Raw genomic sequence first — 24,012 nt, forward strand, 5'->3', positions numbered from 1 at the left:
TATCAGGAAGACAAGTCAGTTGTTATCGAGGCCAAGTGGAGTTTGTGTAAGTTCTTAGGTGTTCACATATGTTAACTGTTTTTATCTCGATTGTTGAAATTTTCGATGTGATCAAATTTAAAAACTTAAAAAAGAGCTGTAATAGGTATCAGTATTATGATTAGCAAGCATATTCACGTAGAATTCGAAGAAACGACAAAGTGAAGTCATTAAAATTAGATAACATTTTATTTTACATCTTCGTGCTTTAAATCCTTCTCTTCGATTTCTTAGCGGTGACAAGATTATTTGGGTCAAAGATGAATAACTTTAAAGCAAAATTATTTAGTATTTACAACAAAAATCAAGATAATCACACTCATAAAAAGTCCATGATGGATGTACAGTTCCGCAAATGATAACTCGGAGTTTCTTCCTTGAAATTGATGGACGATGTCACATAAAAGTTAACCAGCTACCATGCAAGTAAAACACGAAAGTACGTCACAGAAGTATCACTTCTTATTAGTGTCATTTTTAATTCCTCCTTTGTTTCCCAACATCCTGTCCAGTAACGATTGCTTAGATCTTCTCCTGAAGGCGTGGACTTCCCGACAGAGGGCGTCAAACGCCTCCGATACTTGGGTTACGTGATCTGACGCTGATACTTCGGCAAAACCGTCGTCATTTTCCTTAGCAAAAATCTCTCCTATAAACACAAGAAAACATACATTAAAAGAAAAGCAGTAAACTTCATGCAATATATTTGAAGTTTCTGTTAATGTTTATTTACTAAGACAAGAAGAAACACCACCGCTGTTTATGTGTCTGATATTTAACAAAATATTCTTGTCCATAAATTGTAGAGAAGTTTGTAAGATCTCCATAGAAAGTATTATGAAATGAATAAATTATTTCTGCCTCACTTACACGAAATGAGATCAAAGTTTATTTGGTGAATTACAACCAAATCAGGCGTCAGCAAAGTAAAATGAAAGACTTGGAAAAAAACCCGTTATACTTATCTGAAGTATAAAAATTTCAATTTATTAACAATGGACGGTTTTCGTAATATCCCCCTCCTTTGATCTTAAAACATTACAGGCACGTACGCAAAGTGAACAACTTCTCCCATAACAACATAAATTAGGGCACTAAGACGGGAATCTTATTACCGAAACACTGAGATATTCCAGCACCTGTAGTCAAGAGCTGACGCTTTGCCAGGAAGTCAGTGGGAGAGGAAGAAGAAAAGTCTTGTCGTCTCTGTTAGTGCAGTTTAGAAACACTTTATCTTTCGGATCATCTCCCGAACTGAAGAATTTTGTGTGAAGAAATGGACGATTTACGTCATCGTTTCTTGCAGAAAAAAAAAGTTCCTTTTATACACTTGGAACAAAATAATACGGACTGAACTCTAAGATTAGGATCAAACCATCAGATTGAATGTACCATTTTAATGAATATGATGTTCATTATAGCAACAGATTGGGTTTTATAAGCTTGTTAACTGTGTTACAAAGTATACCCGTCAGGTGTGATAAAAGTAGGAATGCCAAAAACATACCCATTTTTAGTTCCATACCTTGAAATGTTCAACTTCTTTTTATTATTTTTTGCACTTTATTGTATATGTATGTTCATTAACTGTGCCAAATGCTATTTTTAACAGCTCTAATAATTGGGTTTCAAACATAAATTAATGTTTAAGTGTGACGTGACCAACTTCAAATATTTTAATATACTGTACTTCTGGTAACGTAGATTATATTTTCTGTTCTAACTTTTTTTTTCCTTCTTTTCAGTCGTATAAAAACAATCTAGAAGATAAAGTAGAAATTTAACACTCAATTATCTGAATAAAAAGAAAACCTTAAAAGCCCTTAGATGATTAAATGTTGTGTTGAAATACATTTACAACCACATACTGAGAAATGAATTCTCAAGATTATTTTGTTAAGAGTTAGACAGTAAAATTCTGAAAGAAACAATTTATATTCAAAGGTTGACACAATTTCTACTCAATAATTAAATTTGAATTAACATTTCTGTATATTACATTTCTTAGACAAAATATCAGCAGTGTGTGTGAAGAAATGCCAGAATACACCTCTGGCTTAGCATTCCAAAATCTAACACATTGGACTAATTTTGTTACACGTTGACCTAAAACTTTTAAATCATATGTTGTTCTTTCTCTGTTGGTACAGTTGCTAAGTGCATCAGTCAACTGTCTTTACACCCCGGTTTCGTTCTCAATCACTGTACTTAACTGTCAACAAGTTTCCTTGAAAACAAAATCAGGTTCTTTCAGCGGCGCATTCTTGCAACGTAAGTCAACAATATTTGCTGTTTTTTTCAATAACATTAACTGAATTTGCCTTTTAAGCGTTTTAGTTTTTATATATTTTGATATACTGTTATTACATAATTTTTTACTTTATTTAGTTGTGGTAGTATTTGTTGATTCTTTGAAAAGTACACACTTACTTACAATGTCAATGTACAGAGGTTAACTACGTTATATTAAATCAAATTTGTAACCTCACCATATCGCTACGTCCAGTCATGCTCTGTCTAACGACTGTGCATCTTCACAACAGTTCTGCAAAGTAGTTTCCATTGAAAAGTTATTATGTCCAAAACACACCCTTCCTTCCTGCTACTTTCTATAATCCATCTAGTGTCCGAGAACGAAGGTTTCACAGCGCCCGATTCAAATGTCTTTTGCACATCTGGCGACTTAACCTGTATATTTTCATATGGAATAGCATGAATACCCTTTTCATTTTCCAGATGTTTGAGATATGCAACGGTTGAATAGATATGTTGTGGAAGCAATTTGTGTGCACGTGACTTGTATTGCTTTTTCCAAACGAAGATTATTTTATCATGTTGCATACTGTTACCTGGGACACGTGGACGGCTTTTTCCTCTGACGTTTATGTTCATGGATTCTCACCTTTTATAAGAAGCAACACTTTGCTTACCATGACTTGGGTACCCTTGCTGTAGATCTGTTTCTGGGAGGTCCTGGTACCCAAAGATAATCCACATTCCTTTGTTTTCCAATGCCATTAAGTACAAAGAATATCTCCGTCTTGGAAATTCAAAATCCCCAATCTGAATACATCGTTATTATGTGAGCGTGTCAATATTTTGCGCCGGAAAGGTGTTTACACACCATTCCCTAAAGATATAGATTTTTGGTCACATAGCACTATCTACGAAACGTCAAAATGTAGTTCTGATAAATGGCGTTTCACTGCGATTTTATATCCGCTATTTCATAGAAAGTAACCAAGAAAAATAAAAACTAAAATAAATGTTAATACTTGTACGACTATTGAATCATGTTGCAAGTTTTATCAACATTATCTTTCAGCCGTGGGGGCGTTTTAATGTGACGGTGAATCCCACTATTCGTTGGTAAACGAGTTGGCGGTGGGTGGTGATGGCTAGCTGCTTTTCCTCTAGTCTTACACTGCTAAATTAAGGATGGCTAGCGCAGATAGCCCTCGTGTAGCTTTGCGCGAAATTCAAAACAAACAGACTTCTCCTTTTGAATGCTTAATTCTTAAAACATTTCCAACTGTGGCCCATTGTTTCTCAACCTCCGTTTATTACACTGTTGTGATTCCTCACATACATCTATCCTTTCAAACATATTCACAATAGATTTATATAATATCAGTTTTCTTCCCTATCCTGATATTTCTTTATTGTTATTAGGAATGACTAGTTAAAAGTAATTCTACCTTCTTCAGTGCCGACTTGCCGCAAGTGAATTAAGTCCGATTTATTTGCCACAATTAAAACTGGATAGGGCATTTGATGTGTTGAGGTGCTGCTAGATGTGGCTATACTGTGTCTTAAACGTTGTCGAAGTTCTTTCACATAATTAAAGCTGCTCCTGTCGGTTATAGAATACACTAACATGAAGCCATCAGCCCAGTGTAGTGTTTCTTCTTTAGGAAACGCACCTTCTACCTAAACAGAAAATTACAAGCATGTACTTCTGTTTAACTCAGCAACAACAACCAAGAAACTCACTTCTCTATTTTGTCTGCTACAATTCACTGCCCAGGGTTTAAAAAAACAACAACTTAAAATGGTATGTTTTCACTCCTCAATTTCGAAAGCCGTAAAATCTAAAATTAATTAAGATGTAAGAAGAAAAGGCAGATTTTCTGTAAAGCATGATTTTAATCACTTTTGTTTAAACGTAAAAATCCTCATTGCTTCGCCTGCTTAGGTGTTTAATATCACTGAAAAAATTAAGTATTTTGTAAGAAAAACAAACAAAAATTTATTAGTATTTAATATTCCTATAGATATTTAGTTTACATTGTAATCCCACTTGTAAAAACTTTATAACTTTTATTTTTTATTTAACAAACGAATCAACAACTATTATGCCCCTTATGTTTTTAATTGTTCTTTGTTAGCTTCTACTCTTTAACTGAAATATTTGCTGCTAATTTCGATCTTTAAATGAACTGGTTCTTTGTGAAGATAAATATTTATTAGAACTTCTATGACAGTAGGTCCTTTTGGACTATTCTCTTTCTTATATCCTAAGTGAAAACAGCGAGTTATTTGAGAAAGGTTATCAGGTCCTTTATAGCAGCGTTTCTTTGGGAAAGATTATTAGCCCTGTGTGACAGTAATGCCTTGTAAAGGACTATTTTTACTAGGTTCTCTATAACTGAAATATTTCATGAAAAATAATCTTTATCAATTCCTGTGTGATAATGATTTTCTTTGAAGAATTTTCTATATTATTCATGTTGCCAATACTTAGTTTCCTCTGATGAGAACTCTTTTCAACTTTCGTTTGATATTCAGTTTTTGTGAAATAAATTCTACCTATTAGTTACTGTGTGACAGAGACTCTTTGTAAATGAGTTCCTTTACCACTTAAGTAATATTTTATTAGGAAGTGCTAGTATCATCAAAACTTCATATAACACTGTGACTGTACCTTGACATATAAATTGTGGTATGTCAGTGAAACTGTGAAAACAATAGTTACATACCCGATTATAGATAAAGTGGTAAAAATATTAAAAAAGGATCCGAAAATGACATAATTTAAGAAAAAAATCACAACAGAAGATTTCTGATGACTTACGTTTAAAAAAAACACATATTCTTAATAATGCTACTTTTTGTTTAACATAAATAATTAAGAGCTCCGAAACAAATGTACCTTTGGGCAAGTGTCTAAAACTTCAAAGATCACTGGTTCTCCATCAACCATCATTTCATTCTTATAACGATTCTCTAAACAAAATTAAAATATATATATATATATTTATTCTATTCCAATATAGTTTTAAAACATATTCCATAATAATATTGAAAATATTAATAAATTCAAAACGACAAATAAGAAATAAATAAAACGATTGAAATATACATATGTTGTCAAAGTTCCGTAAATAGTAACAGTTTCATACTTTCTGTTTGGGTGGGGGAGAGGGGGTGGCACAAGAGCATTACTTATATTATTATATGGGGTTCTAATCTCACTAGAAAATATAAAATCTTCATCTTCTTCTGTCTTGAGATTCCTTAAGTAGTGTACATTTTTCTTACTCTCAAACCTTTAACGAAGAACGTTTAATCGTTTATGATTGTTAAAAAATCCTTACTCTTCAAAACTTTAAACTTTGGAGTTGTTAACAAAATATAGAAAAATGGTAATAACTAAAACGGCTAACATTCGCAAGAGAATGAAATACGTCTTAGTAATGCATCTTATTTAATAAAGCTCTCAGAATACAGTATATTTCAAGAAAAAATAGTAATCAAGGCAGTAAATTGAGACATAAATTACAGCGTATATACTTCAGAGGGGTAGACACTTAACACAATATCAAGATGAGACGTATTTGTAAGAAAGATGTATCAAAGCATATTAATAAGTTGTGACCTTAGAATGTATAGGAAAATTGTTTAACCTCTAACAAACCAAAAAAAAAAAGGCACGAATCCTAAACAGGTCTGCTTTAGTCTGTGGGGGTTGTTTCAAGGTGTCTTTGTGCGATGTCTCATTTAGATTGATAGTAATATAAGGGAACTACAGGCTAAAATATGTGTTTCTATAATATTTTACCTTTGACTTCCTTCTAAAATTGGAAAGGGGAACTTAAATTTAAAATATATATATTTCTGGGCATATTGAACCAAGGTGTGTTTTCTGCAAATGTCAAGAAGATCGGCCCAGAAATAAAAGAATGATGCACTATTTTGATTACTGGAAAAATAGAAATAAATAAAGAAAACATAACATGTATCTTCCCTGTGGAGAAGACGAAATTAAAACTTACACCACATAACAAGAACTGCAGTTGTAAGATACTCGTACATTTGATACAGTTTGAACCCTCTCGTTTTTGTTTTATTTTATACTTTGCCAAGTTTTTTTTAATCCTCTGATCTATCTATCAAGAACATGTTTTGGTAGAAGTATAGCCATAAGGAGTATGAGGATACTAGTATATGATTATTTCTACATTGGCTTTTCACCCTACATTTAATTTTACATAAGATGTACTGATCCCCACTGCATACGCTATAATCACTACCACCGACTTCACTCATAGCCTTTCTACTGTACACGAGAAGACATTGTTGACAACTTTCTCTTTAGTAATTATATTTGGATAATTTGCTTAATTTCCGACCCTGGGTATTAAATCCTGAATCTTTACCGAGATGAGATCGTATGTATGTACTATGTTATAATATGAGATGGATTAACTAAAAGCAGAGTAGACAGTTGCCGTTGAGCCCACTGTGTCAGTGAGCCCAAAGTGCTTATGTTATTTTATAATAGCCTTTTCAGATAATTTTAATTTGGAACTGTGGCATTTTAAAAGAATCATGTATATGTTAAAAAGGTGGTTTTGATGAGTAAAATTTCAGTACAAAAACAAAAGAGCTTATGGAGAAAGGGAGTGAGCACAGTGCTGAAGCTGCTTATGTATGGGCCCACTGATGCTTTAATGTGGTCGTGCTTATAACAATAAAAGGGCAAACGTCCCCTATGTGTGATAAAGTAAGTTGTTTTGTTCTCGATTTGGTTGCTGTTAAGCATAAAGTTGCACAATCAGCTATCTATGCTCTTCCCACCACAAGTATCGAAACCCGATTTTTTAGCATCGTGAGCCTGAGATTTTACGCTGAGCCACTGGGAGGCTAAAGTAAGTTGAACAAGTTCAGATTCTATTTTATTTTGTTAAATAAAAATATTCAACTTTACGTAGCACAGAATTTTTAATATCGTTTTGATTTATAAAGATTCATATCTTGTAAAAACAAAACACTTGTATATAAATAAGATACGAATAAACAAATAAATGAGAAAGAGCTAAAAATATAAAAATAATAAATGATTAAAAATAACAAAAATTCAGAGCAACGTTTAAAAACTTCTAAATTAATTTATATTATTTGATGGTTCTATAATTTAATGATCATAGAATCGCCTTCTTTTAGCATCTTTACATTTTATAAATGAGAATATGAAGACAGGGGCTCTGTAATTATGTACATAATTAATAAAAGTTATAATTAACATAGCTTATACATATATGTCATTAGGATTTTAAAGATGGCTGCACCAAAACCAACATTTCAAGCTATCACAATGGATGACGATGATTCATATTTAGGTCAATTCTGATTAAGAAGTCAGTGCACAGGATCACATATAAAAGTTGTAACGGTTTTCAAAGGAGACCCAAAACTCGAGTGTTTTCGAATAGTTCACTATTATTCTTTATTCATCTGAAGAAGAATAGTTAACTATTCAAAAGCGTTCGAGTTTTGGGTCTCGTTTAAAAATCATATTTAGGTGAATATTGACTGTACTCTCCCTAATATCATGTGGTATCCTGCTAATCACCAAGGTTACCAACAGGAGATGCGAATTACCAGACCTCGTGGACTGGCTTTAAGTGTTTTTAAACTAAACAGAGTGAGTGAAACAATATAGATGTATTATTGATTTACAAACTGAAAATAACCTTCTAATTTACTAATTAAAAGAATGCAAAAGGGTCAATAAAGTACGTAACTATAAGTTTGTTTTGAACTTAGAAATGTGTTAAATTTATTAGGACAGTCTAGTGGGAGTTATTATACATGTATATCTTTTCACATGCTATATAGTATATGCAATCTTGATCTTACGACTTATAGATTGTTCTGAATATAAAGCACTGCAAACCAGATATAACAATACAAGCAGTTAGTAGAAACATTTAGATAAAACTTTTAATAGTAAAAACTGTAATTCCTTTTTTAATTTGTAACGCAGTAGGTTTCCTCAAGAAACCTATAAAAGTGGTGTCTTTTTATCGCCACAAATTAAAATTCATTTTTCTTGATCAGTCTTATACAAATAAGGACAACCAAAGTAAATCATTTTCAAGTTTTTTAAGTTGTTTATCAGAATTAGTCATTTTTAAGCACTTGTATCCTTCTGATAACACAGCTCTCATTAAGTCTTTTCAGATTTATTGATATTTGGCACAGCATTTGAAAAAGTAATTTGAAATTAAAAGTATCACAAGTTCGTACTTCACAGTCAGGGGTTCTTTGTTTCGCATGGGAAAACAAACATCAAAAGTTTGGTTTGAATTTCGCACAAAGCTACACGAGAGCTGTCTACGCTAGCCGTCCCTAATTTAGCAGTGAAAGACTAGAGGAAAGGCAGCTAGTCATCACCACTCACCGCCAACTCTTTTACCAATGAAGAGTGGGATTGACCGTCATAATATAACGCCCCATGGCTGAATAGACGAGCATGTTTGGTGGGACGGGGATTTGAACACACAATCCTCAGACTGCGAGTCAAGCGCCCTAACCACCTGGCCATGCTGGTCCAACTACAAAAAGCAGCGACGATCTGTAATGTCTTCTTGATAATTTCTATCGCTAAAAGTTGTTGTGTTATTAGCACAAAGCTACACAACGGGCTGGCTATCTGTGCTCTGTCCACCACGAAGAATCGAACCCCGGATTTTAGCTTCGTAAGTCCATAAACTTACCGCTGACCCATCAGGAGACCACTAAAACCTTATTTCTTCCTTATTATCATAAACCTTTAATAATCTTCTATGTCAAAATGATGTAGGGGAAGATGGTTATTATGTAATTCTAAATAGACATGTATACACGTATATATAGAGAGAGATTTTGGATTAACTTAGCCATGTAAAAAAACAAAAAAACAGTACCCACACACATACATTTCATATTACTTAAGTTTGGTCACGAGATATATGTCATTCCTTCACAACTAACTCAATTCTATGTCTATTACACAATATAACTGAAACCACAATATACACAGATATCGGTGTCTATCTATAGACGCATACTCATCCTTGAATACTCGTAGCGCAGCCATGAGCATTGTGTACAATAGCTTAAAAGTAGTTGGAGCTTTGACAACTTTCTAACGAGAACCAGCCTTTCCACCTACCTGTCTGATGATCGTATTCTCCAATAAAGCGCTTCGTTAGGAACCTGACTGTTAACGCTGAAAGAAACAAAACACGATCACATGAAGTATGTATATATAGAGGGACTCCTGGGTCTTATATTAACGTAAAATTAGATTTCCTCTTTCGTATTTCAATTTTTGAAATACCCACTTGAATTATATTGGCAAGACTTTTAACAAACTGAATTTCAATATTAGTTCTGAGAACTTGTAATTATCACGTTAATGTATTAACTTGTATTACACTTCTAAGTTCTCAAGTACTAAAAATCGAATATTGCCATCATTAGTGTTTTAAACTGTTAAATTTATTGTCGTTGAATGTTATAGCATATTTAATGAGTGGTTTCCTAGTTTAAGATGCGTATTGCGCCCTAGTGGCACAGCGGTATGTCTGCGGACTTACAAAGCTAGAAACCGGGTTTCAATACCCGTGGTGGGCAGAGCACAGATAGCCCATTGTGTAATTGTGTGCTTAACTACAAAAACAAACAAAAGATGCGTATTTTTGAATTATTCACGTTTGTAGATTTTCGTCCTATTTAATCTGCAAGTTATCTCAGTAGAAAAAAATAGTAACTTAAACCAAATCTAGGCTGTTGTTTACCATATACAATGAAAAGTGACTGCCACGTAAGCTTGGTGTTAATAGTTGATGAGTATGGATTTCCAGCCTTATCGTGTCATGAATATGTCTATTTGGCTTTCAATACGCTTTTCTTTAAAAAGAAAATAGTAAAGTCAAGAAAATCGACAATTCAATCTTCCATTAATTATACTAAAATATCTCTGCATAATAACACTTCAGTGAACCTCTCAAAACATTAAAAAATAAATATTATACGTAATTTATATTTAATTTACACTCCATTATTTAAAAAAGAAGGTTATAAGCGCTCTCGATTAAAATGTTTAGTTTTAAATCATCAAGGGATGAGAGACCTAAAATTATAGTTGAAACATGATGTTCTGTAGATGATAGAATAATACCAATTACCACAGATCGTCTTAGTTTTATGATCTATAAAATTTGGCTTAGTACTTCACTAGCAGTCCAGTAAGGCTTACAAACATAAGTACACACACACACACATCAAAACATAATAAACTAAAAGAATGTAAACAGCGGTAAGCTTGAGGGCTTATAAGGCTAAATGTTAAATATTCAATCCCTGCAGTGAACATTAGAGATAGCCAAAAGTGCAGCTTCGCAACAAACAAACAATTATATTCTAAGTATATTATAGCTTATCTTCAGCCTATTTTGATGTTTTGCGGTAAATATCAGATGTTTTTCTCACTTCTCTTTATACCCCCGATCGCTTAGCTGTAAGTTTACGGATTTCAACTTCAAAAGCAGATGCTCGATTCCCCGCCGTGGACAGAGTGCACACAGACCTTTGTGTAACTTTGCATTAAAATAAAGAAACAAACCCTTCCTTTTAATTAATTAAATAACTTAATCGAAGTATTACTAGCTTATTTTAACGATAAGGCAAATCAAATCAGAATATTTTTACTTCGTATTTGCGCTGATTAGAATTAGACAATTGATACTAAGAGTCAATAATATCTTAAATTAGTACAAATATAGTAGGTAAGGTGACCTACTCAGTCAGACTGCGGTTTTTTGTTTATAAAAGTAATAACAATTCATTTTTTTATCAGAGTTGTAAAATATTACTTAAAAAATATTAGATTTGTATTTGGTTATTTGCTAAAAGTCTTTACACATATGAAATGTTACTAAAACGATAGATGGTAGTGAATTTTGCTCTTTTGAAACCTTCTAACCACAGAATAATCATTGACACAAGTATACTAGTAGTTTTTAGGTAATTACTTGATGACAAAATTGAGTTAGATATGATTTATTTCTTACATAACTGTTTCCATTCTATTTAGATGTAAGGAAAACAATCTTTCTAACAACAATCCCACCAGTAATGAATGGTTTCAAGAAGAACAACATTTCAGACCGGATATACAAATATATCACCAAAATAAATGTAAAATTTTATACCCCCATTGATTTTTTTTAATATTAACGAATTATTTCACAAATAACAACATTTCAAGCTGAATACAATACATATTCCATCGAATAAATCACCAGAACGCTTGATATTTTTTTAAATAATCGTAATTCTTCTGATGCTAGAGAATATAACTTCATTATCCCAAAGAAGAAATTGCAAGATATTTTAAACGGCTCTGGGGACAAACGGTTGACCAACTTGACCAAAAGTAAATATAAACGTACTGATAAGCTTAAAAAAACAACAACAAGAATCTCATAATAAAGCTTAGCGATAAAAATGAAGGATTTATTATGATGAAAACAGTCACATATAATAGAAAAAAGAACACCTTAAATACAGCTCAACTTATATCTCCCAAGTATAAGTAAAAAACTATTAAAAGAACCAAAATAAACGCAAACAAGCCCTTAACAACATAAAAATAACAGTTCTCTATTAAGCTGGGAACTTTTAAACTTAAAACTCACTCAGAAGATCACATGAGGTTTTTATGATTTACCAAAAGAGCCCAAACCCAATATCCCTTTGAGATCTAAAGTATTTACTTGTGATTCACCCACTGGAACAGAACACTCTCTTGGCAATTATAAACATATTATTTCACCGTTTAGAACAGACATCTCTATCATATATATCGTTTTTTTTGTTTTTTTACTTGAAAATATCAACCACTTTATCAAGCTAAATTCTATTTTACCTAAGAATTTGCTCCAGTGTATTCTTTCTACATCCTTTCAGGAAGGGATTACAGTTATAAGGAACAGAGCCGGCTCTAAGGAATGTCATTTACCCCTCAAGCTACAACCCATTAATGCCACCCATTAACATAATTATACATTTGGTCAAATTAACGTGTAGTTATAGGCAACGTGGTTACCGTAGGTTTTGATGCCCTTTACGTGCTTCTTTTTGAACAGTCAGCTCTTTCTCAATGGAAATCGCTGCATGATATTTCTCCCGATATTAGACTACGGAACATTGATGACATATTTGGCATTTGGAATCACAGTCTTAACAGTAATTCTATGAATATGATTGCTGTAGATTGAGATGTGTGTGTGTAGTTCTTTTATTTCAGGTGAGTTTTATGTTCAGTATTATTTCTTGTTCGTATATAAGTACAAACTTAAACTGGCTGAAACTTTGGGGCATTGTAATAATATTTCCTAAATAAGTCCTTCTCATTAATTTCACTGCTATCAAGTGAATTATGGGATTGACTTCTGCAGCTATGAATAATAAAATTAAGCTAACAAAGTAGTCCCTATACAACTAACAGAATGAGAAAAAAAGTCATTTGCTGAACAAAGTTGCTACTCTGAAGAATCCTAAGGCATCCCAACAATTTTTTTCAATGTCTTATATGTGTGTAACTACTAGTGAGAAAGGAGCTAAAGGTCAGATTGCTGAATGCTATTTCCTATATCCTTAAGTTCGTTTTTCTCAGACAAAATATATACCAGAATATCGTTAAGACAATTTAAAAAAATATTTTACCTTTTTAGGAATATTTATAACACTTCTAAAACAAAATACACTAACAACTTCTTGTTGTTTTTTGGTGCATAGCTACACAGTCGGCTATCTGCGCTTTATCCACAGCGAGAAATCGAACCCCGGATTATAGTTCTGTAAGTCCGTAAACTTAATCATTGCTGACCCACCATAGGACCATACAAACAACCATTTACAACAGCCAGACACCCAGTGCCAAACATGCTCTCTCTTTCAGCCTCGGAGAGTTAAAATTGTTACGGTCAATCTCACTATTCATTGGTAAAGATTAGCCCAAGAGTTGGTGGTGTCGGCCAGTTTCTCTCCCTGTGATCGGGAATTCAAAATTTAGGGCGGCAGCAGATACCCTTAGTAACTTTATTATAGACAAACACATAACGGCTAGACTATGAACATACAATGTATAACAACATCAAAACAAAAAAATAGCTGGTTATGTTGACTACATTTTCCTTCACGAGGCAGAGTCAGTGGCCACCTACACAGATCTGATAACATCTGTAGCAATAAGGCTAAAAAAGGTAAAACCAGAGAGGATTGTCATGGCCTGGTGGTTATGGCGCTCGACTCACAATCTGAAGGTCGCGGGTTTGAATTCCTGCCACTTTTAGGCGTGGGGACGTTATAACGTGACGGACAATCCCCCTGTTTATTAGTAAAACAATATCTCAATAATTGAGGTGGGTATTGTTGAATAGTTGCCTTCCTTCTAGTCTATAACTGCCAAATTAGGGACAGCTAGCGTAGATAACCCTCGCGTAGCTTTGCGCGAAATTCAAAAACCAAACAATAAAGCCAAAGAAAACTAAAAGTAAAAAACTTTCGAAATCAAAATAAGTAATCATCAATTATTAATTCATGTTGTTTGTTGTTAAGCACAAAGCTGAACAATGGGCTATTTGTGTTCAGCCCACCCCAGTCGAAACCCAGTCTTTAACATTATAACCGCTCACACCTGCCGCTAAGCCACCGGAAGACTTTTTTTTTATATCTCATGCCATTTCTTCCTTAGACTAAAACAAAGAAAGATGTCGCCGAAAACCAGTTAATAATCTGTAGCAGGCTGCCAAATTAATCGTACTTATTATCCCCGAAAATTTCAGTAACAAAATAAATATCTGGACTGTCGATTCAACTGGCATATAACCAAGGAAAAATTTCAAATAAATTTTCACCTCATCTTCCAAGAACTAACCAGACTATAAACATCCATTGTATAACAACAGCAACAACAAAAAAATGATTAAATTAGCAACTGTGCTATTAAAAATGCGGTATATCAGCTTGAGTGCAACGTGTGCTCCACAAAATGTATTGGAGAAACCGGACGTCTTTAGGGAGGTTAATTTAGGACATACCGAAAAAGACGCTACATCAGAACACCACCGCATGCTGACACCAACCTTTTTCTATTTTTTGTCTAAATGTCACATGTTTTAGAGAGAAAATACAAAGAAGCTCTAATCACAGAGACGCGGAAACCACAGATCAACTAATATGGAGATTGGCCAATTGAATTTACCAATTTATTTACTTATTATTATTACAGATTTGTAAGATTATATTTCTTAAATTTCGGGTGTTTACCTAAGTATGTTTACCTCACGTATTCTCTTTGATGATATAATTTGGTAAGCAAATAACAATGATGCGTTCAGAATTATATTTTTGTAATATTCTCCTTCGATTAGTCGCTTGTTCTCGTTACTTAGAATTGTTAGTAGTACCAGTTGTGTTGCTTTATCCTGAAGAAGATGCTGTTGTTTTGAAGTTAAGCACAAAGCTACACAATGCTCTGCCCCCCACGGGTATCGAAACCCGGTTTCTAGCGTTGTAGGTCTGCGGACAAACTACTTTGCCACTGGGGGGCGAAGAAGATGTAAGTCGAAACGCTGGTAAAATAAAGATTTTCCTGAAGTACAAGTCGTTTTCACTTGTAGTAATCAATGACAGTGACTGATGAACGTGTGTGATAGGTGCTCTTATCAAACACAAAAAGGAATAATACAGAATATAAATTGTGTACCGTTCGTTAACTATATATTTAGCACAAAAGAGTAATTAGTTCACTATTTTCTGAACGGCGTAATAAACAAGAAATAATGAATATTGTAGTGTTGAGTAAACGCATAGACATATAATAAAGATTTATGGTTATAATGTTATATTTTTATGTGAATTGAATGATATAAAAAAGCACAATATTAATAATACGTTTATTTTTATTACAGGGTTGTATTGATGAACATTTATTTCATTTTACGGAAATCGGCGGAGATTGCCGAGATTTAATAATGCAGTGCCTAAACAATCGTGTGACGTCTTAGTTGTCGGTAAAACAACAGAACCATTAGACTAACTCGACTCCGCATTTGTAAAGCTATACATAATAATGTTTACTATATTATGTATTGCTTTACAAATACGGAGCTATACATAATATTGTTTATTATAATTCTGAATATAATAAGAGTATCTTCATGAAATTTGGCCAGCTTTTAGTAAACATTACAAGTCTGTTGTGCATAAAAGTCAGTTTTTTTCTAAATAAAGTATTTCTACCAAAGACTTGTCTGTGCATTGCCTAAGCCTTTACTTATTTCATCTGAGTGAAAGGTGATTTTAATGGTAAGAATAAAAATAGTTCTTTTCATCTTACACTTTTTCTATTTCTTTTGCATAAGCTCTAGGACCTCCTAAATGGATACCAAAATATTTGTCTCCATAAAACTTTAAACTATATCTATTATTTTCTCTGCCCAAACACTAACTATAGCGAAATTATCAATGTACAGTGAAATGAAAAGCTGTGAAATATGGAATCAATTAAATAATACCCTTTTTCATCTTTGTCTGCGTAATTTATTTCAGTTTTTCAAATTATTTATCCTACTAGTTTCAACTATTGAACCTTACACGTATGTTTTATTTTAGTTTTATAGTTTTATTACGTGTACTTTGCACCACAGGAGGATTTTCTCCTTCATGGAAAGAATAAATCACAGCATTAGTTGTTTCAGTAAAGATCACGTGATCTTTCTATAAACATAAGCTTAACGTTTTTCTCGTAAATTTGGGTTTCCAAAACAGAATTAATGCACATTTCAAATATCCATTTGAGAACATAAAAAATATATCAGTCGCTAGAATATAACGTTATAAAACTACTATAATTTATTTGGCTTTCTAAGTATGATATAAATAGGTTAAAAATTCCTTTAGACGTTCAAGCAGGATTATAAAATTCGCATAAGAAGAAAATGTTATTCAATGGCTGCCAAAAATCAAATAGTTGCAATGAGTCTGTGTTTAAACTACAAAAGCCTATTATAATTAAAGTTATAAGTTTGTGAAATCGAGTAATCGGAATTCAAACGCGTCATATGACACGGAAAAGTGTGAATGAAAATTTTATAAATATTTCTTTTTGAAATCAACAAGTTAAAACTTAGATAATATAAAAGTCTGAATTACATGCTATGTTTTCATGCTAAGTCTGTTAACCTACATTAATAATAAAGTGGTCTAATTAGATTTTGAATGTAACACTGTAAAAGGACATTACATGTGCACTTTTACCTGGCTGTAAAAATAGAGTAAAATTTGTCGACAGTCATTATCGGATCACATATTAAGAATAGTGACGACGAGACATGTACAACAGTAGACGACATTTAATAGTATCAGTCTGAAACATTAGCAAAATATGTAAAACAATGAGCCTGTCCGATGACGAATTAGAGAGAAAAGAAAACGTTTCAAAGCCAATGCTGTCATTATTTATCTTGTAAATTAATCAGTTTGGCAATTTGACTAATTTTTTGAGTGGTAAATTGCATACCCAGCTCTGCCTTTGGGGAAAACCCAACAGATCTGGTGAAAGTCTACAAGTTTTGTTTGTTTGTTTTTGAATTTCGCGCAAAGCTACACGAGGGCTATATGCGCTAGCCGTCCCTAATTTAGCAGTGTAAGACTAGAGGGAAGGCAGCTAGTCATCACCACCCACCGCCAACTCTTGGGCTACTCTTTTACCAACGAATAGTGGGATTGACCGCACATTATAACGCCCCCACGGCTGAAAGGGCGAGCATGTTTGGTGGGATGCGGATTCGAACACGCGACCCTCAGATTGTGAGTCGAGCGCCTTATCCACCTGGCCATGCCGGGCCACAAGTCTACAAGTAAAAGTGAACCCTCAATCCATAACGGGCTTTCATTTTGGAGCTCTTGTAATGCACTTTAAATGTCTTACCTTAAAAGTTTTGCAGGCTATTTTAAGGAGACTGCACTACTCCATCTTTTTTCTCTTAAACACACAAAAAATTCGTAAAAATGAGCAAAGTTTTGTAAGGATTTTCAGTAGCGTTCATTCTCCAAGAAAATTGTTGTAAGACAGGAGAAGTGGATCGGAACTGAGGAGGTGTAGCAGTTGAGTCGAGAAACTTTGCAGAAATGGAAAAGCAGTTGCGTCACTTCTTCTTCAAAGCAGCCCAGTTCACAGTAGAGATGTGGTCAAGATTTCTACTGTCTGAATTTTGTACATTTAATGCATTCAAGTTAACAATAATCTTGAATTTTGCTTCTACGGAAAACTATATTCTACATCAAGAAGTAAGAAATATCTTAAAAATATTTTAATTATGAAAACTTCTCTAATTCAGGCTTAAGCGCTTATTCTAACCCTAGTATAAACTGTGAGTTAAACGGCGTGAATCAGAAAAGAGCGGGAGACTTAAACAGCAACAATATCTTTATTATCCGCACTGTAGCTGAATATTTTATTACTGTATATTTTAGTTATTATGGGAAGCAAGCCAAAATGTTGAAAATTTTATTTACAATTTTTGACTTGTAGAATCTTGTTGTGGTGTGAGTTTTGTTCAAATTCAACTATTATATTTACGATATCTACTGCAGTAACGATATAGGGGTTATTCATTTATACTGTAATGTTTTTTCAATGTAATGGGACAATTTAATATGAATTTAGTTTGCTTTTGAACTACTAAGTTAGCCTGCCAAGGTTGGTCTGGATCGGTCAACTCGTTCAGGAGGAGATGCATCCACAGACAGACAAGTAGTTTTCCTTGATGTTGGATGGTTAACGCACTAGTATGGCTTAATACATATAGCACATATGTGACGAACACTTGTACCCTAATTTTTATACTCAACTCTGCCTTGCTTCACTCGTCCCAGCTAGATGGATTACAGTATATTTGATATATATTCATCAAAAGGATGATTGGAATAAGTTCAATTAAGTGCTCCCCTGCCATTTTCATCCTTTTCTGCAAACATTTTTTCCATCCCGTGTTTTACAAGTGATAAGTAACGTTATTTATTTTTTTGCAAGACTCATAAAGTTAAAAGTTACAGTGAATAGTATAAAAAAATTTTGAAGAGTAAAATTACACGAAATAGTTTTAAATTTTTTGAAGTGTGCATGTCAAAATTTCTTTCTTTTTCGTGTGTGGAATTACTGTTGCATCCTACACACCTCAATAGTCATTTGAAGACGTATGAAAAAACAAAAAATAAATTATAATATGTAAATATCTATAACAGTTAGTTATTGTGCACAACACCGACGCTTTCCTATCAAGATACTGTACTACATTGAACAGATACCACAACTGTGACGTCACAGTCTCGTTTTGAAACTAGAATTATACATATGAGGGGAAACAAAACTATCTGTGTTTAGTTAGACGTTAGACATTAATCAGGCTTCCTGGTGTTGCCTACACAATGTAGAATTAACAGAAATATTTCATTTGTGATACAGATACTGTAAGAAATTAGCACGAAAACATAAATCATGTTTTAGTGACCGGTGTCATTTGGAGATTCACCATTTTGAGACATACATGCTTCCAGCTACCCATCTTCTCGGAGAAAATGTATTAACACTCCATGGATTGACTTAGTAGTATATTTATTATGTTTAAATTGCTTCAATTGACCAAATGAGTATTTATTATTTTCTTGTCTTTAAAACTTGCATGGAACCTGTATTCTTGACATGCCTGTGGTTCTTTATCCCTGAAGAAGATCGCGAAACTTAAAAAGTTACTCCTTATCTTTCGATTTTATATTATTTGCAATTAATTTTATTATAATTTAGTTTGGCCTTTTATATTTGGAACAACTTGTATTTATAGAATTAACCAAGTTATTTTTACATATTTTACCCTTCTTTCCTTTTTCCAAGTTTAGACTGACCAATGAATAACTAGCGAACACTCGTGGCAAGAAAGCGTGGACATCACGAAACACTTAAGTATGAATGGAGGTGATTTTGTAGATAGTTCAAATGAGTCGCTAAGCACTGGCACACGAGACCCGTGCCCCGATTCTACTTGACAGTGCCCTGAATCCCCAGTTGGTGTCTTGAAAAATTATAATAAAAAACCATGATCGATATCATATTGAAACACCGAAATTTTCCGTGCTTATGGGCCCGAATCTTTTAAGCACCTAGCGATGCCTCTGAAATAGCCTAGTGTGGTGAAGAGGAAACAGGGAATGATAAGCCTTTAATGTGACACTGTTTACTTTCTCCTTTAGCGAGTAGTTGCACAAACATGTCGTTACCCTCATACTTGAGACTATCAAGTATTCTTACACAACTCGAGTAAAGCAACAACAAGTAAACATGAACCTGAAGTTGACGTTAAGCTTAAAGTAACATCTGACCGCTTGTATGCATGTTTTTCTTATCTACATAATGATCTACAACCTTTTAAGCCCACCAGAACTTTAAAATAAAAGGGAATGTGATTAAAAATTAATGCTGTTTACTAGTAGAGGTCCAGCTTGTTTAATTAACAATCTTGAAATTATTATTATAATATTTAAAATTTCTCACGGTTGTATGAATAACAATTAAAATATACGTTCTGTCTCAATTAAATTTTGAGCAGAGCTGCGTTAAGAAGCACCTATTTCCAATAAAGATATTCTTAAAACAAGAAAAATACTACAAAACCAAATAACGTTTATGTATTTTTACAATTCAGCGGCAACCATAATTACTGTTTGCATCAAATAACTTCCAGGAAATTTTCCCTGGAAAACATATTTTTGAGGGGAAAATTCGTATAAGTTGTTTTTCGTTTGTTATGACGCACAAAACTACAATATGGGCTATCTGTGCTCTGCCCACCGCGCATATCAAATCCCGAATTCTGGCGTTGTAAGCTGTGAGAATTACTGCTGAACCACCTGGAGGGGGATTCGTATTCGAGTAATTAATAGATTATCATGACCCTGATCTACTGATGTGTAAAACGAATGTATAATTTATCCACCTCTTTGCAGTTCGGTGAAATATGTAGTCTCTTGACGAATGTTTTCACCGACTTGTACAACACCCAGTCAATTACATTTACCAAATTTCAAAATTATAACGCAGCATAAAATAAACCTGATAAATAATTTAAGTTTAAAACTATAAAATAACTGACTTTCTAGGCAGTTTTTTTTGTTTTTTTACATGCATCCTAGTGCATCACATGACCCAGCAACATGGCCTTAAATATGGGCCAACAAAATAGGTTTTATCATTGTGTGGCTTTTCTTAATCAGGGTTAATCTAGTAGGGTAATCTTATTATCCTAAGAGCCCGAGGTGTCCTGAATCCATTTTTAAACAGAGGTAATAGTGATTCAATGTAATATAGACGATGCCTTTTCACTGGTCTGGACTACCAGTTATTTTTGTTTTCAAAAAGGTTTGTTACATTTTTATCAAAATTACACAAGTTCTGCGAATCTCTTTTACAGCACTGAACTGACGAATGCTCAGTTCCCAACTTAAAAGAATAGCAATGTTCATATACAGTCGCCACAGTTCATATAAACTGTTATGTCTTAAAGGCTGTAAAACAGTTACTCCATTATGCAGATTGTATGACACAACACTTGAGGTTCCTCAATATTACTTTGTACAGTAGTAGTTTAGGTTCCTTCCTTTTCTGTCATGCTTAAATCAAGTTATAAATATACCCCTTTATATAACGTCGTTTAAATACGAGATATAACAAATCACGTTGATGAAGTTTAATATGTTCTGTATCTCATACGTGTTGTTTTCATAGTTTTAGCCCCCCGTGGCACAGCGGCATGTCTGCGGATTTACAACCCGAGAAACTGGGTTTCGATACCTGTGGTGGGTAGAGCACAGATAGCCAATTGTGTAGCTTTGTGCTTAACTTCAAACAAAAAGTAGTTTTTAAATTTTTGTAAAACACTTCACTAAAAATTTTACTTAAATACATTGCAAAATATTTGGCTCTTTAGAAAAACTTGATAGATTAAACAATTATTAGCCAGGATCTCCATAATATCAAAAAATTAAATCCCCTTTCCTTTTGTTGAAAACTTTGGAAAAAAATATCGACAGACACTATAAGAAGCTCTCAAGTACTTTTATTTTTCTAAGCGCTTCAAAAATTGAACTTTCTCTGACCTTGCCGAATTCTTCTTTAGAATGAAAATAAACACCATAATATTTCTAAATACAAAACTATTCTAAAAAAGAACCCCATATTTTTGTGCATAATTCGAAATGTAATTAGAGTTGAAGAGTATCCTTGTGTGCACGTGGGCTAAACAACCAAGTCAGAGAATCTTAGGATTCAGGGATAGCCGTTGGTAATTTTGAACTACTGATCAGAAGGAAGGCGATGAGTAGTACCCGCTGCCAAAACTGCTTTGTCCAACACTTTGGATAAATAAAAGGATTTGCTGTTTCTTTTATAACCCAACCACACCTGAAACTGCAGAGTGTGTTCAGTGGTAGTTACTACGTCTCGCATCCCAGACCTTTCGCAGCCAACATGCTAATCATGACCACACCCGGAATAAAACATTAGCATTATTAACTAAAGTGTTTTTTTTTACTTATACGTTATAGAAAGACTATAGTATACAATTTTATTTGAAACAAGTGATAAGATCATACATATTTCTAATTTGTCTTGAACATTCAATTCCCACATAATTAATTTTATTTAAACAGTAATTTGACAGTTAGTGGAAAAAAATTCACAACCATGAATTGAAAAGTTTAATTGGCTTCTCAGTTATATTCTAGTTAGCCTATTTTACGCGCAAAGCTACCCAATAGACTATATGTGTGCCGTGGCCACGACAGGGATTGCACCACGAATTTTAGCGTTATAAGTCCTTAAGCTTACCCCTGAGCCATCGAGGGGGTGGAGGCTAAATTATGCAGGAAGAAGCTCATCATCAGTTATATATTACTTATAATGTCGCTAGCTAAATGTTAACGACGTTATTGCTAGGCCTGTTTGTTTTAGAGCACCGCGGGGAATCGAAACCCGGATTTTAGTGTTGAAGGTCCGTAAACTCACTGCTGTTCAACTGGGAGACCTGTCGCTGGAATAGCTTTGGGTAGACCAAAGCAATATTTTTTGTGATTTTTAACAATATCTTCGAAAATGTGAACCTCTGAGACGGGGGATAAAAATCAAAAGTCAAGTTTATAACTTGACTTATTTTATCAATCTAAGTTTAATATAGTTAGGCTTTTTTGTCAGCTTGAGCGTATCCTTTTAACCGACCACACTAGCAATGCCATGAGTCATGTTTCTCAGCAGACATTTTGTCCCTTTTATTATTGTTGTTGTTATTCAACATAATATCCTAGAATCTAGATAAAAGTCTTTCTTCTTGTGTAATGAATGAAATTTATTAGTGATTTTGCTTGCGCCTTACGTCAACAATGGATTGTGAAAATCCTCGTTCTTAAAGATATCATTTGGTTAAAAAACTTATCATGGCCTTACTATTTGGTTATTGCAACGAATAATATTTTGATAATACGCCTAACGAGATCGTTAAGCAACAGAATTGGCGTAATTTGCATTGTTGAATCTGTCACTACAACGCGGTTATTGCTAAATGGAATAATAAATCTCGCGGTAGATAAAAGTTTTAACTTTGTGATAATTGCAATGTCTATAAATTACGTACTTGCTTAGACCATGTTATTTTTCTTTTGTACTAATTATTCCAAATCGATATAACTTCTGTTTCTAAAGGAGCCTACTAAGAGAATCGTTCCTTCAGTGTTCTTAAGTGATTATACAAGAATGCAGTTAACATGAGAGCGACTTTTAGTCGCAGAAGCTTTATGTTATTCTTGGCAACAGAGGAATCTGGGTTTGGATAACTACTTGGATAAGTACCAGAATTCCCCTATATCATAGTCACGAGACACAGACAACGTGGTGGAATGAAATATTTTCTCATAATATTCTGATTTCTTTAAACGATTAAATGTTAAATATTCACATAAATAATTTCGATGACAGAAGCACATAGGTCTGCAAACAAAATTAAGACAAACCTATGTATGTTACAAAAAAAAAAGCATCTTGACAAAAGATGAGATAAGGATCTATTAGTATTATCTAGTGCATCTCTAGTTTACACTTTTATGCCCCTGGCTTTAGAATGCTAGATACCTATCATTTGAGTGCAACTTACGTGGTAACATAGTTGTTAAACTTACCCGTTTTGCCCACCCCCGTAGCTCCTAGAACTACCAGTTTGACTTCCGACAGTCCTGACTTCTTTCGCCTAATGGCCCGGATGGTACTGGCGCTCATTACGGTGCACTAGGTCCCTGCCATTCAATGAGCTCACAGACTTTTCCTAGAGGTTCTGTGGACTGGCGATGTCATTGTGTCACTATATCTGACTTACGGTAAGGGATAGGTGCCAGCTGCTAGTGGCTTCCCCCTTCTTTACCGCGTACAGGAACATCATTAACGTAACTTAGGTCAGACAGGCAGTTATTTATACACACACATCTCCAATCTGCTACGCTTCAAATAGGCTTATCGTGTTCTTAATGACTGTGCTGTTGGAAAGTTTTGATTAAAGTAGATAAAAGCTAGGCGTATCAAATCTTAAACCTGAAAAT

The 24,012-nt window shown here is 33.7% G+C and overlaps 1 protein-coding gene across 1 annotated transcript; it reads right to left on the reverse strand.

Annotated features, from left to right (window-relative positions):
- Positions 1-237: 237 nt before the first annotated feature.
- LOC106458294 (ras-related and estrogen-regulated growth inhibitor-like) lies at positions 238-23,754 on the reverse strand. Its single transcript, XM_013917790.2, has 5 exons — positions 23,599-23,754; positions 9,479-9,535; positions 5,192-5,265; positions 3,738-3,969; positions 238-688 (listed from the first exon to the last, which is right to left on the reverse strand). Exons 1-5 carry the CDS (start codon positions 23,693-23,695, stop codon positions 495-497), a joined length of 654 nt encoding a protein of 217 aa, XP_013773244.1. The 5' UTR covers positions 23,696-23,754; the 3' UTR covers positions 238-494.
- Positions 23,755-24,012: the final 258 nt, after the last annotated feature.

This window comes from Limulus polyphemus, unplaced genomic scaffold, assembly GCF_000517525.1.
Source record: "Limulus polyphemus unplaced genomic scaffold, Limulus_polyphemus-2.1.2 Scaffold440, whole genome shotgun sequence".
Taxonomy (NCBI): domain Eukaryota; kingdom Metazoa; phylum Arthropoda; class Merostomata; order Xiphosura; family Limulidae; genus Limulus; species Limulus polyphemus.

What these genes read in the sequence shown, in the direction of transcription:
- LOC106458294 (XM_013917790.2), bottom strand. Translation starts at nt 23,695, where the DNA reads ATGAGCGCCAGTACCATCCGGGCCATTAGGCGAAAGAAGTCAGGACTG. An exon ending in TACGGGGGTGGGCAAAACGG is followed by an intron (nt 9,536 to 23,598) that starts GTAAGTTTAACA and finishes TGTTTCTTTCAG; the next exon opens with CGTTAACAGTCAGGTTCCTA. An exon ending in TTTTAGACACTTGCCCAAAG is followed by an intron (nt 3,970 to 5,191) that starts GTACATTTGTTT and finishes TTTTCTGTTTAG; the next exon opens with GTAGAAGGTGCGTTTCCTAA.